This window comes from Perognathus longimembris, chromosome 22 (assembly GCF_023159225.1).
Source record: "Perognathus longimembris pacificus isolate PPM17 chromosome 22, ASM2315922v1, whole genome shotgun sequence".
Taxonomy (NCBI): Eukaryota; Metazoa; Chordata; class Mammalia; order Rodentia; family Heteromyidae; genus Perognathus; species Perognathus longimembris.
The window spans coordinates 36,668,916-36,684,306 of record NC_063182.1 but is presented as its reverse complement, the minus strand read 5'-3'; the positions used below and the strand labels follow the sequence as shown (position 1 = coordinate 36,684,306).

The 15,391-nt window shown below is 40.4% G+C and overlaps 1 protein-coding gene across 1 annotated transcript in view; it reads left to right on the top strand.

Moving 5' to 3' along the window:
- Epb41l4a (erythrocyte membrane protein band 4.1 like 4A) overlaps positions 1-15,391 on the top strand; it is a 207,517-nt gene that overhangs the window by 105,790 nt on the left and 86,336 nt on the right. The window contains 4 exon segments of the mRNA XM_048331405.1: positions 7,358-7,455; positions 8,853-8,973; positions 11,953-12,040; positions 15,106-15,194. Of these exon segments, the coding sequence (XP_048187362.1) occupies positions 7,358-7,455; positions 8,853-8,973; positions 11,953-12,040; positions 15,106-15,194 (396 nt within the window).

Here is a 15,391-nt window from a genome sequence, read left to right as displayed (position 1 = left end):
AAAGAGCAAATGGTATAAGAATACTTTAATATCTTATTATAGAATTGCAAGGGAATAACCATTTACTAAAATGCAGCAAAATCCCATCATGTTGAGGTTGTCAGTAATCTTTCTCTGTTTCATGTCTTGAAGTCTAAAATTGGAGCTGTATCTGCCCCACAAGGCTTTTGTAAGCCTTATATATAATAATGTACTTGAAGTTTTTATAGTGGGGTTTGGCACAAAGTAAATGTTTCATGAATATTAATATTTACCATTGCATCTCGTCTTTGTCTTGGCAGTACAATAGAATACATTGTAAATGGGGTTAGATTCCAAAAATATTTGCATTAGAGTTATGAAAAGAGGAAAGAGACTAATGGTTTATAATGTATACTTTGCAGCTGTTCACAACATATTTATAGTGAATAGAAATTTCTCTTCAGAATCTCCTAATGGTTCATTAACACAGTGCATGGGTTTGAGCATAATGTAAAAACTCTACAATATGTTTAATGTAGTCAGTTTTTCAAGTATTAAACAGGATAAGAACCAGGTGATATAGTTGGCTTCCAAATAATGGCCAGGATTTATAATTTATTCTGCTTTTACCCTAAACATATAGTTGAACTTAGGTAAGTTAAATGTGCTTTCACTGTCTAAACTACTATTTTTTTCCTCCTGCATGATGTTCATGCCTTTGTAGATGGCTCTTCAGATAGTTACCGTTTTAAAAATATCAAAGCAGATGTTAGGTATCTGTGTGTATATAGTTCCAAGGAGACTGCTCTTGAGGAAAAACTGTAAAGTCTTGGGATGTATAGAATTCAGTATTCTAAAATGACTTCCCTTTATCTTTACTAGGTTTGAACATTTATAACTTGAAACCACACGAAGTAGGCTACAGTAGCATCACAAAAATACTCATTAATACTGCTCACCAAAGTTATCTTATTTTATGCCCTTTACCTCCCCCCCCTTCTTCTTTTTATCAGTCTTGGAGCTTAAACTCAAAGCCTGGTGCCTCTTTGTGCTCAAGGCTAGCACTCCACCACTTGATCCACAGTACCACTGCTAGCCTTTTCTGAGTAGTTTATTGGAGATAAGAATCTCAAGAACTTTCCTGCCCTGGCTGGCTTTGAACTGCAATCCTCAGATATCAGCCTCCTAAGTAGCTAGGATTACAAGTGTGAGCAATCAGTGCCTGGCTTTATGCTCTTTAACTTGAATACTACACATGTATAATTCTCATCCAACTCCTGCTAAAGACATGCAGCTGTCTTTCAACACATCTAAAAATCTTCATTTTATTACTTCAGTTAAGCACATTCACTTTTACCTTGCTTTCCCTTGCTTTGGAGTCACCATTTGTTTCTTGGGAAGCATATTTGAAACATATCTTCACAAATTTAAGGACGGAAGGAAATCCATCAGATCCCACAGTGACTTAAATAGAGTTGATGGTAATGTGGAACGGATGGAAAGCTTCTATATGTGCAATGTATATAGGAATCAAAAGTTGCTTTTGAAATCTTGATTTTTAGTAGTTGGGTTTTGTTTTTTTTCCATCCATGATTGGTCTAAACTCTATGCAACAAACCTTCAGGTTAGGTTCCTGTGAATCATCTTATGCGCATATAAGATCCTACTTTCTAATATCAATTTTTATTGTTATTAAGGGATTACCAAGGGCTGTGTAATGAGTGCAGTGTTTCTTGGACAATAGCACTCCTTCCAGAATCACTGCATTTGCTCATCCTTCCTCCCTCCATTTCTAGGTCCCCTTTTCACCGCCCCCCCCCAAAAACAAAACCCCAGAAAATGTTTCCATTTCCTAAAGTAAATAGTACTTTAGATGTTCAGAGGAGTTACGCTTTTGGGTTCCTCCCCTAAGTGTATCCTGTTGCCAATTTGATTGTGTGTAAATGCATAGAGCCCTGGATAAGTTATCATATCCATTTGTATTTGAGATCTAGCTTCCACATGTGAGAGAAAACATGTGCCGTTTGTCTCTTTCTGAGCTTGGCTTGCCTCACTTAACATGATTGGTTCTAGGTCCATCCATTTCCCTGCAAATAACAGGATTATTCTTTCTAATGGATGAGTAAAATTCCCTGTGTATACCTACCACATTTATGTGATGTGATCATGTGTGTGTGTGTGTGTGTGTGTGTGTGTGTGTGTGTGTGTGTTGGTATTGGCTATTGAGCTCAGGGACTGCTGTTGCTGATTAGCTTTTTTCACCAAGGCTAGTGCTCTACTACTTGAGCCATACTTCCACTTTCTCCATGTTTCTATTATATGCCTATAATGTTTCCTACAGAAAACAGTGTACATAGGGAAGAGACCAGGGCTAAGTGGGATACACAGGTAAAAAAATACTTCAGATTATGAAAACTGTTTGCTAGTTAAATCATATCAACTCAGAATCCCTGCTGTCTGTTCTAAAATGTTTGTGAAAGAAAGCAGAAATAGGAAACTATAAGGCCACATATTCTAACCTTCACTCTTGTAGGACATGAGTGTAAAACAGCTCTGCTTAAACATTTTTCAACTGGAAACCTTCCTACCCTGAAAAGCAATAAAGTAAGAAGAGCTAGGGAAAGGGTGACATTGTTCAAAAAGAAATGTACTCTTTATCTGACTTATATAACTTTAACTCCTCTGTACATCACCTTTATAATCACAGTAAAAAAAAAAAAGTATTACGTTCATTATAAAAAAACAACAAGAAATTCTGTGATTTCTATCATCCTTACTAGGTTTTCTTGAATACAGAACAAATCTAATCACTCTTCTTTTTATTAGTCCTTTAGTTAATCTGTGTTCTTGTGAAACCTGGTAAACTTCTTTTCAGTTCGAATTCACCTATTTTGATAATGTTTTACTATTGTCTGTCATTTATACCTCTTTATCCCCTGCGCATTGGATCTATGTAGCACCCACGTTGATTAAGAAGAAAGCTTTGGGGTCAGGCAGGTTGAGGCCACTGACTCTGTCATTCACTAGTCATGTGATCTTGACAAGGTTACATGACCCTTTAAAGTCTCACTTTTCTTCCTCATGCTATGGAATTATAGTATTCTTCAGAAAGACGACTATAGAAATATGGAAGATCATACATGCCAAGTACTTACAAGGGCTCAATAAATTGGTAGAGAAGGAAAGATGGAAATAATCATGGTTATGTTATATTTTTCAAATGATTGATTTAAAAATAAGAAAAAAAATCAATCTGGAGTCCTTAAGTAGATCTTCCAGGTTTAAATCAACCCATTACTGTGAATTTTTTTCATGTGTAGGTGTTCGTTTAACTGAGTCATCCTACTGTTTACTGCTCTGTAGCCTGCAGTCCTAGAATTTGTATGCTAAGACAGAATTCACTCGTCCACGCACTTGGGTGACTGTGTGGAGCACCGTGCTCCATGTGCGTGGTTGCAGGTGACTCAGTCAGTAGTGAGCAGGAGAGATCAGGTTGCTTCAGGATAGAATCCCAAAGACAGGACCTGTCATTTGTCTTCTCATAGCTCTACCTGTGATGCCATTGTCCTTTCCCAGGACTTCAATGTGTCTGACAGCTCTCTCTAAAAAAGAAAATAATGCGATTTCCAAACACACTCAGTTGCAACAGACATTTTTTTTTTCAGAGTCTAGAAACGAGTGATTGATTTTTAAATTGAAGTTCACCTTTTTGTTTTTTTGTTTTTTGCCAGTCCTGGGGCTTGAACTCAGGGCCTGAGTGCTGTCCCTGGCTTCTTCCTGCCTTTTCTGTTTATGTGGTGCTGAGGAATCAAACCCAGGGCTTCATGCATGCTGGGCAAGCATTCTACCGCTAAACCATATTCCCAGCCCCACCCCTCTCTATATATTTTAAAATTTTTATTGTAAATGTGATGTACAGAGGGGTTATAGTTACATAAGTCACATATGAGTACATTTCTTTGTGCACAAGGTTACCTCTTCCCTCGCCTTCTTCTAGTTTTTCCCTCTCATCTCCACCCACAAGTTGTACAGTGAATATCACTGCTGCATTTGTTCACCCTTGTGAGCCTACCCATAACCTCCCTAAAACAGATAAACTTACAAACAAGACAAAAGGTACAAAAAGCAAAAAGAACATTAAAGAAAACAAACTCCTTGGTTAACACCATTTTTTTGTGTGATCCATCATCTCCTGTGAAATTGGATTTAACTTTTATTTAACTTGCAGAGTGACCTTCAGTAATGTGCTAACTTCCTGACTTTCCTTGTCCTTGTCTACCTGAGTAAAGGGCCACAGTCCATTATGTGTACAAGACATTTGTGAACTACATAAAGAATAAGGTAATATGGCTATTTGTTTTCAGAGTAACCATCAGTTTTAAACTTCAGAAGCAAAGTGTTACTCTTCATCTTCTCTGAGATTTTCTAGATACTTTTTTTTAAAGCTATTTTTCCCCTTCCTAAGCCATACTGGCCATTTTCCCACATTATAGTGTTGTTTAAACATTCCCGTCTACTCACAATTAAGTTTTATCCCATCTAACGAGGAGTTCTATCACATTCTGTGTTTCTACTTTTTGTGAGAAGATAGCAGTCCTCCTCTTCATTATCCCCGGTGTAGGTGGGTCTTATAGTTCACATTCAGCTGGCATGGGAAATCAGTTTTTAGCTGTGTCTGTGCCTTTTAGTTTCTACCACAGAATTTTGAGTCCTTGGGAGTTGTGTTTCAGCTTCATTGGAGTGAAGAGCAGTCATGGCTGGATTGGCCAGAAAGTGTCATGGGGCTCCTGGAAGATTGGGGGGTCTCTCCGCCTCTTTTGAAAGTAAATCTTTTTTTTTTTTTGGCCAGTCCTGGGCCTTGGACTCAGGGCCTGAGCACTGTCCCTGGCTTCTTTTTGCTCAAGGCTAGCACTCTGCCACTTGAGCCACAGCGCCACTTCTGGCCGTTTTCTGTATATGTGGTGCTGGGGAATGGAACCTAGGGCCTCGTGTATCCGAGGCAGGCACTCTTGCCTCTAGGCTATATCCCCAGCCCTGAAAGTAGATCTTTAGTACTGCTTTTTGAGAATTTCTAAATGATGGATGGCCCTCATCAACTTGTTTAACCTCCATTTCATTCAACTCTTAAACAAATATCAGATTAATGGAGAACTGTGGGATCAATATTTCTAGTCCTTTCCCTGCCCTTCTGGTTCTTGCGTTATCTTAAATGTAGAGGGTGAAAGACCAAACTATTCTCCCTTGGGACTTATAGTCCATATTGGAAGACAGATCATATACTACAGTATTAATTTCCATAAGAAAATAGCCAGGCACTTGTGGCTCACACTTGTAATCCTAGCTACTCAGGAAACTGAGATCTGAGAATTGTGGTTCTAAGTCAACCAGGTCAGGAAAGTTCATGGGACTCTTATCTCCAATAAATTACTCAGTAAAAGCTAGAAGTGGTGCTGTGGCTCAGGTGGTAGAGTGCTAGCCTTGAGCCAAAAGACACTCAGGGACAGCGCCCAGGTCCAGACTTTAAGCCCCCAGGACTGAGGGAGTGGGGAGGTTGCAGAAAGAAAGAAAATAGCAGAAGCTGCCTTAAAACTTCTGCTTTTCTAAGTAGATCATTTTTTAATCAGTTCCCACCCCCCCAACGGGAGTGCCATAGTTAAGATCATAATATAATTTACTTCTCTAATAGGCTAAGCTAGATAGAACTGTCTAGGTGAATTTAGGTTTTTATTTTAATTAAAATCAGAAATACACAGGATGCCATTCATTCATAGTTTCTTATTTAGGGAGTATTGGGTTTGAAATCCGGGGTTAGCTGTCTCCACCAATTGAGCCATACCTGTAGCGTGACTTTTTGCTAGTTATTTTGGAGATGGAGGCTCATGGATGTTTCTGCTCAGGCTGGCCTGGAACCCATCTCCTCTGGATCTCAACCCACTGAGCATTCAAAGCTTTAATCGCAGTGACACAGAAGGAAAGACCCAGTGGGTTTAACCTTCTAAATTTACTGAAAGTAATACATTGTACTCATAAAGTCCTATAAAATACACAAATAATAAATTGTACGCATGTCTCATAAAATAGACAAATAATTTATGCAAAGTTAATTTTAAATGGACCCCCAAACACTATAAAGTGTTTAGCTTATGAAAATCCCCATGATCCGTTTTGACTTTCATCCATCTATCTGTTCATCTATATTCCCACCTAACAAGTTAACTATTTACTGAGCAGCTATTATGTACTGAGCACCACCAGCTGCTTGGAATGTAGTATCTCTGTTTGTATATTTAGTTCTGTCTCACATGGGAAAACAGCAGGGTTGGGGGAGGTTTTCATTCAAGCCTGAGGTGGCAATCAAAGTCAACGTCGATTTTGGGAATAATGTAGCATTTAGCATTCTGATCCCTTGTGAAGGGCTTTGATTCTGTACAGAAGGTTCATACATAGAACATACATGTAAAAGTTCAGCTGTGAGACACTGAATTTTTACATTCATTTCCTTTGCTTTTCTTTGCCCTTCCCAATGGCATCAAAAGACCTCTTGTAGAGGATGGGAAGTCACACAGGGTAGCCTGACGTGTGTAAGTATGTGTAAGTGCATGCGCGTGATGATGGTTATGGTTCATAAGTGATAAACCTCTAGCAAGGTGGACCAGAGAAAAGCAAAACACTAGTCAAAGGTGCATAGCATCTTTCTTGAGAAACTTCTAGGTTCCATTTCAGACAGTAGTAGTGAGATGTTGGACAAATTACTTCACCTCTCTGTCTTTGGGGATCGTCTTCTACATAGTGGAGATAGTAGTACTGACCTTACTTTTCAAGTGTTACAAGTGTTTATGTCCATAAATGAGTTACATTGTTTACCCTGCTGAGAATAGTCTTGGCACTATAATGAAGATAGATTCTCTTTTGGCAACACGGATGAGCAAACAACAGATAATGAGTAGGAAAAAAAAGAAAAGATTGATGGGATTACATGAAAATGACTTGTTTATGAATTCTGGGGCCCGTAGGTGACACTTGTGATGCAGGTGGAGTTCCTTGCGATTTACTCCTCCAAGGAAGAGCATTCTATAGTAGTGATGGTGGAATGATGATGGTGGTGGGTGATTATCTAGAGGTTAACCTTCAGTCTTAACATCAGCCCTGCCCTCCCAATCCTGAAGACTTGGAGGCTGCTGTTAGATTAAGCAGCAGTCCTACTGGAGGTAGTAAGTGACAGAACTGAGGCCAGGCTGAGCATTTTAGCTGCCTCTGTAAACTATGTTTTTCAATGTGGAAGGAGACTTGATTTTCTTGAAAAGATGATTGGTTTTAACCTTGATGATCAGGGCCTGAAACTTCAGGTTTAAGTGTTAGAGATTGTTAATCTCTCTTTTTCCCGTTTCTCTTTTAGATATCAGTTTTTCTTGCAGGTGAAGCAAGATGTCCTTCAGGGCCGGCTGCCCTGCCCTGTCAACATTGCCGCTCAGCTGGGCGCCTACGCCATCCAGTGTAGGTTTCACTTACGCAGGTTTGATTCACAAGTGTGTATGGGAAATACTTGAAGTTTTGTATGGTTATGCAAGTTTATAGTCTAAAACTCTTCCTATGAAATAACATTTTGAGAGAAAAGAATCAGAACCCAAGTTTTGATGTACCGTTTAGTAAAAGTGGAGTCAGTTCATGTGTCCCTTGCTGAAGGTTGTATAGTTTTAGTTCCAGGACTCGCATTGATTCTTGATTAACTGGGTGCCTAACGGTCTATCTGTTCTGTTCTGCATCCGACCTTCGGTCAGTGATGCTACAGCCCATCACCCTCCTGGCCCAGCTCCTGTGAGACCCCTTCCCCCATGGCCAGGGGCTGGAATTGCGTTCATTGTGGCACACATGTGGTACACAGTGCACGTTAGCTCTTGGCATTCACGTGGTGTCCACAGAAGGTGGCTCTGGTTGTGCTGTCTTCTTAGAGACTAAGGTACTTAGATTAATTTTGTGAATAATTACTGAACTTTTTTTTCCTCACTTCCTGCTTTTCTGAGTAGTTTATTGGAGATAAGAGTCTCATGGACTTTCTTTCCCCAGCTGGCTTTGAACCTTGATCCTCAGATTTCAGCCTCCCAAGTAGCTAGCATGAACCACTGGCACAGCTTATTGAACATCTTTTAAGAATCAAGCTAAGCATGGTTTTTGTCCTTGAGAAAATTTGTAGGTCAGAAATTATATAGGAAAAAGTATCTTAGGAAAAATGTCAAATATAGGTGAACTGGATTTGGAGCTTGGGAGGGAATTGATGAAGGGAGAACTTGTATGAGTAATGTAGTGAGCTTTCAGGTTTCATTGTGCTTCTTTGTATAACCTGTAATAGGATATAGGCAGTGTTGTCTTAGGTTTCTATCATCATTATTTGGGGCATGGATGGTTTGAACAAACATACTGTCTCTCCTAATTGCCTGAGAGGATAGAAGGGTCCCCTGGAGAGACACACACACACACACACACACACACACACACACACACACACACACTATATACATAGGTAAAGTGTTTATAAACATACTACTAGAATTACAACTAGAATTAGAGTGAATGTGCATATCTATATACATATATAATTAATGTTCACGTATATTTTACTTTATAGAAACTAGTAAGCATGCGTGACATTAAAATGGTGATAATTAGGGTCTCTGGGGAAGCAGAAATATATAACTTATATTTCATGTCAAGATTTTGTTTATAACATCTATCTGTGCTTATGAGAGTTGTTTTAGTTTTAATAGTTATATATGCATTTTATTAGGTATTTGGAGAAAATATCTTGAGACTGGTAGAAATTACTTAATTCCTGTAATTTTAGAAGTGTTTTCTAACATAGAATAAAATGATAATTTCCTTATTTTTTTCCCCAGCTGAACTTGGAGATTATGACCCTTACAAGCACACTGCAGGCTATGTGTCAGAGTATCGGTTCGTTCCTGATCAGAAGGAAGAACTTGAAGAAGCTATAGAAAGGATTCACAAGACTCTAATGTAGGTATCCTGTCTTCTCTCAGTCTTTTGACAATCATGAGGAAATTTCTAGTGCAGAATACTTGCTTACCTCTGCTTTGAACAGTCTAGCTTTCTCTCTCTCTCTCTCTCTCTCTCTCTCTCTCTCTATATATATATATATATATATATGTTTGTGTTTTTTTTGTCAGTTGTAGGACTTGATTGAACTCTGGGCCTGGGTGCTGTCCCTGAGCTCTTCTGTTCAAGGCTAGTGCTCTATCACTTGAGCCTCAGTGCCACTTCCAGTTTTTTGGTGGTTAATCAGAGATAAGAGTCTCATGGACTTTCCTACCCGGGCTGGCTTTGAAATCTCAGCCTCCTGAATAGCTAGGATTATAGGCTTGAGCCATCGGCACCTGTCCTATAGATTTTTTTTCTTCATTATTTATAACACTAAAATGCTCATCAAACCTCCAGCAATTTACATGATAGAAAGAGAAAATAAATTGCAATACCTAAAGTTATATTTTTGGTTAATAGCCTTTTAGAACACACTCTGATGCATAATTTCCCTTATAGAAACTGATTTTGTCTTTTTTAATTTTTTAATTTTGGGGCTTGAACTCAGGGCCTGGGCATGGTCCCTGAGCTCTCTTCAGCTCAAGGCTCACGCTCTACCACTTGAGCCCCAGGGCCACTTCTAGAAACTGATTTTGTATAGATTTACAAGGTAGAGTTTTTAATAGCTGGATAATTCTGTAAGTACTGTGTACTTTGGCCTTTCTTTTTTTCAGCCACTGTTTCTCCCTCCCCCTTTCTGTCTTTCAAACGACTCTTTTTTGATGGTACTGGTTTGAATCCAGGGCCTCTGCTCAATGAACTGCTTGCCAGGGCAGGTGCTCTACTGATGAGATATGCCTCCACCCCTTTTTTGTGCTGATTATATTTTAGATGCCCTGGTGTACATTTGGACTGTGATTTGCCTATTTTAGGCTTCCTGTCCTAGTTGGATGACAGGCACATGTCACAACTTCTAACTTCTATTGAGATGGAGTCCTGTGGACTTTGCTTCCTAAGCTGGCCTGGAACCATGATCTGCTTGATCTCAGTCTCCCTTGTAGCTACAATAACAAGTGTGTGCCACCTTGCCCAGTTATGGATTGAGAAGGGGTCTTGAGTGTATACCTGGGCTAGCCTCAAACTGTGAGTCTCCTGAACTCAGCTTCTGAATTAGCTAGAAGTCCAGACCTGAACACCGGTAACCAACTTTAAATACTACTTTTTAACTATTGAAAATATTCTCAAATGCCTTAATTTATTCTCTATTTGCTCTACATTATGTAAATTCTCCAGCATTAGAACCAAAGTCCCGGTCAGGCAGTATCTGGAAGTCATGATGACACTGGTATAGGGCCGTTGAAGGCGTTGAGAGTAGACACCACCTCCCTGACTGAATAGCCTTTAATGTCTCAAGCATTGCCGATATAATTTAATTTGGAGTTATGATTAACTTTGCTTTTTTTTGCTTCTTATGTAACATTCCTCCTTGATTAGCTTTGGTTCCATTATATTAAGGAAACTTGTAGGATTAAGTGCTTGACATAAAGTTTCCCTGGAGGATCCCACTGAGTAGAGGTGGAAGTCCGTTGCTGAGTGGCCTCTGTGTTGGCGTGCACAGCGGTGCTCTCCAGGATGCTGAGAGGGCCTGAGAGGGTTGAGAGGCGCCGAAAGCATGCTTGTGGACAGCTTATGAAAGCTGAGTATTGGTACAATCAAGAGGGAGAAGACAGAGGCTTCTGGGAGTTTCAAAGGACAGCTGTGTTTTGAAATTACTGTGGAGCTTTCAGAGGTTCTCATTCATGCTTTTGTGGTACTGTGGGCATTGTGACTTTTAAAAAATTAGATGTATGTGTTCAAAAACATGCTCAGTGAAAGTGTTGGTAGTTTTCTGTGTCTAATTTTTGTTGACTATTGTTCATAGATTTTAGTAACATGCTTTTCTTTTGGTGGTACTGAAGATTTGAACTTAGGGCCTTGGTCTCGTTAGGCAAGCACATACATACTCTACCATTTGGGTAATGACTCCAGCCTTCTTCAAGTGTTTTAAAGGTATATAAATGACTGAGATGAGAGAATCATTGAAACATGGTTTCTTAATTTCTTTTATGAATTTGTAATGCTTAACAATTGAGATCTGTCTGTCTCTCTCAGTCTGTTTCCTCTATCCCCTTGTTTCTGTCTCAGTCTGTTTCTATATCTCGTCCAGTCTGTTATTCCTTCCCTCTTCTGCCTCCTCTTTGTCCGGCTCTCCATGTCTCTCTGTCTCTCTCTGTCTCTGTCCCAGTCTGTTTCTCTGTGTATCTTTCAATCTGTCTCTGTTTCTGTCTTTTCCTTTATGGAGATTGCTTACAGATGCTCACCTGCATTAGAAATGATGCTGTTTTCTGTGTATCATCTGTAGAGGTTTCTATACGCTGTATTAAGAAAATAACAAGTAGTTTTTTACAATTTCTGTGTGTTAACTAGCTTGTTTCCAAACTCTGAGTTTGCTGGGCAGCTGTAGACGTGCCCCTGCTGGGTGTTACCCTGTCTCCCTCCCCAGCCCCCTTGCCGGGCAGCTCCTTTTTCTCCCTTTCTTCTGCTGCAGATGGAGCTGCTGGTGCGTGGAGACATTTTACTCTTTGTGAAGTGGATGCTTTTTTTTTGAGTGATTGATTGTAGCCTCAATAGCCTCTTTGTGGGGGGGGGTTTGAAACGAGAATTATTAATGTATACCGGGAATTTGGGGGCTAGACCATAGTGAACAAGAACAGACGTGGAACATTAAATTAATGGAAGTATCACCTTTATACATAACATTTGTCACCAAGAAGGCAGAGTCCTTCCTGAAATACAAAGATGTAGACTCTCGTGAGTAGAAAGGATTCTTTTGCAGTGAGTACAATGAAAATGGTTGCATTCCTAGAAGTGCAGCAGCCCCTAATAAAGTCAGATGCTTTGTTTTTTGTGCTGGTGCAGGGGGCAGGCTCCCTGTGAAGCTGAGCTGAATTACTTGAGGACGGCCAAGTCCCTGGAGATGTACGGCGTCGACCTCCATCCTGTTTATGTGAGTAACATTTAATTAAGCACAAAATATTTTAAGCTGATGACATTTTTCTTAAAAAGTCATGGGGGCTCCCTGAGGAGAGGAGCCGTCCTCTTGTTTGACAAGTGGATGAGACTTTTTCATCTGGGTTTTCCAAACACAAAGGAGCTCTTGCATGGATTAAGCCCTAATGAGGTTTGCATAAAAGTCTGTGATTATATTTCCATGTGTAGAAAACAATTAACTGGGCTTGGAAACACAATCTGGATAACAGCTCCAAAGGGCTTAGCAAAACGTCACAACAGTTTAAAATGGGTTCATAATTGATCGTGTGAGACAGTAAACAGGAGGGCTTTCCAAAAATAGATATTATGGCTGAAAACCATAGGGAAAGTAGCTTGTCAGGTAAAGCAGACATTAGGGGACAGTCCTGGTGAGCAGTGGGGCTCTGCTGCATGGGCCTGTTCTGTCTGTAGGTGGTTGGCTGCCCACTGTGGCACTGCATTAATAGAAATATCTTTTTTGCAGATTTCCTGCAGTGGCTAATGAAAACTCGCCCAAAGCAGTGATTAGTTACACTAGATGTGCATTGAGTGTTCTTCTTATCTAGGTCTTCCCTTGTGAACCGTCCGTCGTACAGTGGCTTATTGTATACCAGTGAGATTGAAATGTATCACTTTGCATGGTATGCGTGTGGCTAGCAATAGCCACATTTAGTTTTTTTGAAAAACAAGCTAAGTGCTTAAAAAAATATTTTATGATGGTGCTGGGGCTTGAACCCAAGGCTGCGCTTTCTGCCTTAGCTTTTCTGCATAAGGCTGGCACTCTGCTACTCAAGGCTTACCTCTGCTTTCAGCTCTTTGCTGGTAAGAGTTTCATGGACTTTTCTGCCTAGGCTGGCTTCGATTCGGAATCCTATCTCAGTCTAGCTCAGTACTTAGGATTACACGTATGATCCACTGATGCTTGGCAAGTGACTTACTCTTTATAAGAAATAAATAGCTAAAGATGAATTTGTTTTTAATCAGTTGGATTATAGAATTCCTTAGTGTTTAAGAAACCCTCGTAAACCATTCTCTAAAGCAGACAACTCGTATCTTTGTTTTGTGACGTGTCTTTTTCTCATCAGTGTTTCCTGAAACAAGAAATCATTTTCTATTATTTTTTGGAGTGTTAGACGCATCCCAGGGCACACAGTCAGTGTGGGCGTGAAAGTTACAGATTGGGAGAAAGTAATCATATCTTGATAGGTTAAATTCTAATCCCATTGGTTCATTAACTGCTTCAGAGCACTACCCTTTAAGAAAAACTCTGGTGTGGTGATACGTACTTGTAATCCTAGCACTTGGGAGGAGGTAGAGGCAAGAATATTTCAAATTCAAGGCCCGCCTGGGCTGTTACACAGCATGACTCTGTCATAAAACAAAACACCTCTAAAACTTTCCCCTTAGGTTTTCATATTTTTAAAAAAACGTTCCATAAGGGAAATTTATATATATAAAAAAAGTCTTCTGAAAAAAAATGTTTCTGCTTCTGTACTGTTTATCCTTACCCACAATCGAGTTTGTTGGTGGGTTGAAATTTATGGGAAATGACTTAGATTTGTTAGGATCTTTCATGCGTTCCTTTACGATTGAATTTCCAGAGCTGAAAGTGGGCAACAGCTGGTATTCTTCCAAAATGTATCGGTGATCTTCTGTTCCTGTGAATGTTGCTTTGCAGGCTGGTGTTAGCTCTGCATGTGGTCTGGATACCCAGAACTTCGGTACTGTGGCTTTTGCATTTCAGGATCCCACTTTCTTAATTAAGATTTACCATTGCCTGAAAATCAAGGTTCTTCAGTCTTTGTGAGAAGATTCTCTTTTTGTGTGTGTGCGTGTCCTGGGGCTTGAACTCAGAGTCTAGGTGCTGTCCTTGAGCCTCTTTTGCTCAAGGTTAGTACTCTATCAGTTGAACCACAGCTCTACTTCTGACTTTTCAGTAGTTAATAGGAGATAAGAGTCTCACAGACTTTTCCTGCTTGGGCTAGCTTTGAACCACAATCCTCAGATCTCAGCCTCCTGAGTAGTTATAGGATTATAGGCCTGCACCAACAGTGCCCACCAGTACCACCTGAATCACAGCGAAGAGTTTCTTTTTTTTGTCTTTTCTGCTTTGGTACTGGGGATCGAACCCAGGACATTGCACTTGCTAGGCAAGTGCTTTGCCACTGAGCTACGTCCCGGCCCCAGCGAACAGTTTCTGTGTTTTAAATTTTTGAACAAAGTTACAAGGGCAGGTAGGAATGGCAGACAAAAATTCATGTGTGTGTCTGCTGTTGGCTGCCTGGATTTTTGGTGAGTGTTGTGATGGTGGTGATGAACTGGTCCTCAAGATTGTCTATATCAGAGAGGAAAATGAAGATAAGCCATTTTGAAAGCACCTTGGATAGAAGCCAGTGCTGGCTGTAGGAAGATCATTTGGAGCTCCTGTGTGTTTTTGAAGCTCTGGTCCCTCTCGTCCCTCTCTGGAGATTGTGAGTTATTGGTGTGGTCGCCCTGGGTCATCAGTACTTTAAACCGCATGGAGGATTCTGGCTAACGTACAGCAAGGGTCAGGAGTCGCTGTGGGAGCAGCAGGGGCCGGGCGGAGAGCCCCAGATTCTTCGTACTGTTACTGGGGCTTGAACTGAGGGCCTGGGCACTATCCTTTAACTTTTTCTCTTAAAGGGAGCCATACCTCCACTTCTGGCTTTTCACCAGTTAATTGTAGATAAAAGTGTCACAGACTTCAAACTCGGTCTTCAGATGTCGCTAGGGTTACAGGTGTGAGCCCTGGGTGCCCAGTTTCCATGGTCCTTTAATGAGCTAAAGTTCTACGTGTGAATTACCACTAAGGTCACAGAGTTCTCCAAGAACTTCAGGAAAAAAGAAAAGAGCACCAGGTTAGCTAGTATCATAGCTCAGCTAGCTTTTTGGACCGGTGAGTATCAGAAAGAAATCCAACATTAATCCTGTAAGATGTATTTATATGGACAGTTTTATAATGAACTTTTACTCGAATAAATTCATTGTTTTAAGCCTATGTTTGTTTGCTTCCTTTTTCAGGGAGAAAACAAGTCTGAGTATTTCTTAGGATTAACTCCAGTCGGTGTTGTTGTCTACAAGAACAAGAAGCAAGTGGGGAAGTATTTCTGGTAGGTGACCGGAGGAAAAAAGTCGCAAGCTAGCCACTGGGTTTCCAGGATGCTTGTGTCCTTGAAAGGGTGGGCACCTGACCCGTACTTGGTAAACAAGTGTGTGACTGTGGGCGTGACCTTTGTCTTCCACTGTACCCAGTAGAGCAGTATGTGATCTTCTCTTTTAATGGCAGGCACGGAGGCTCTAGGCTCTG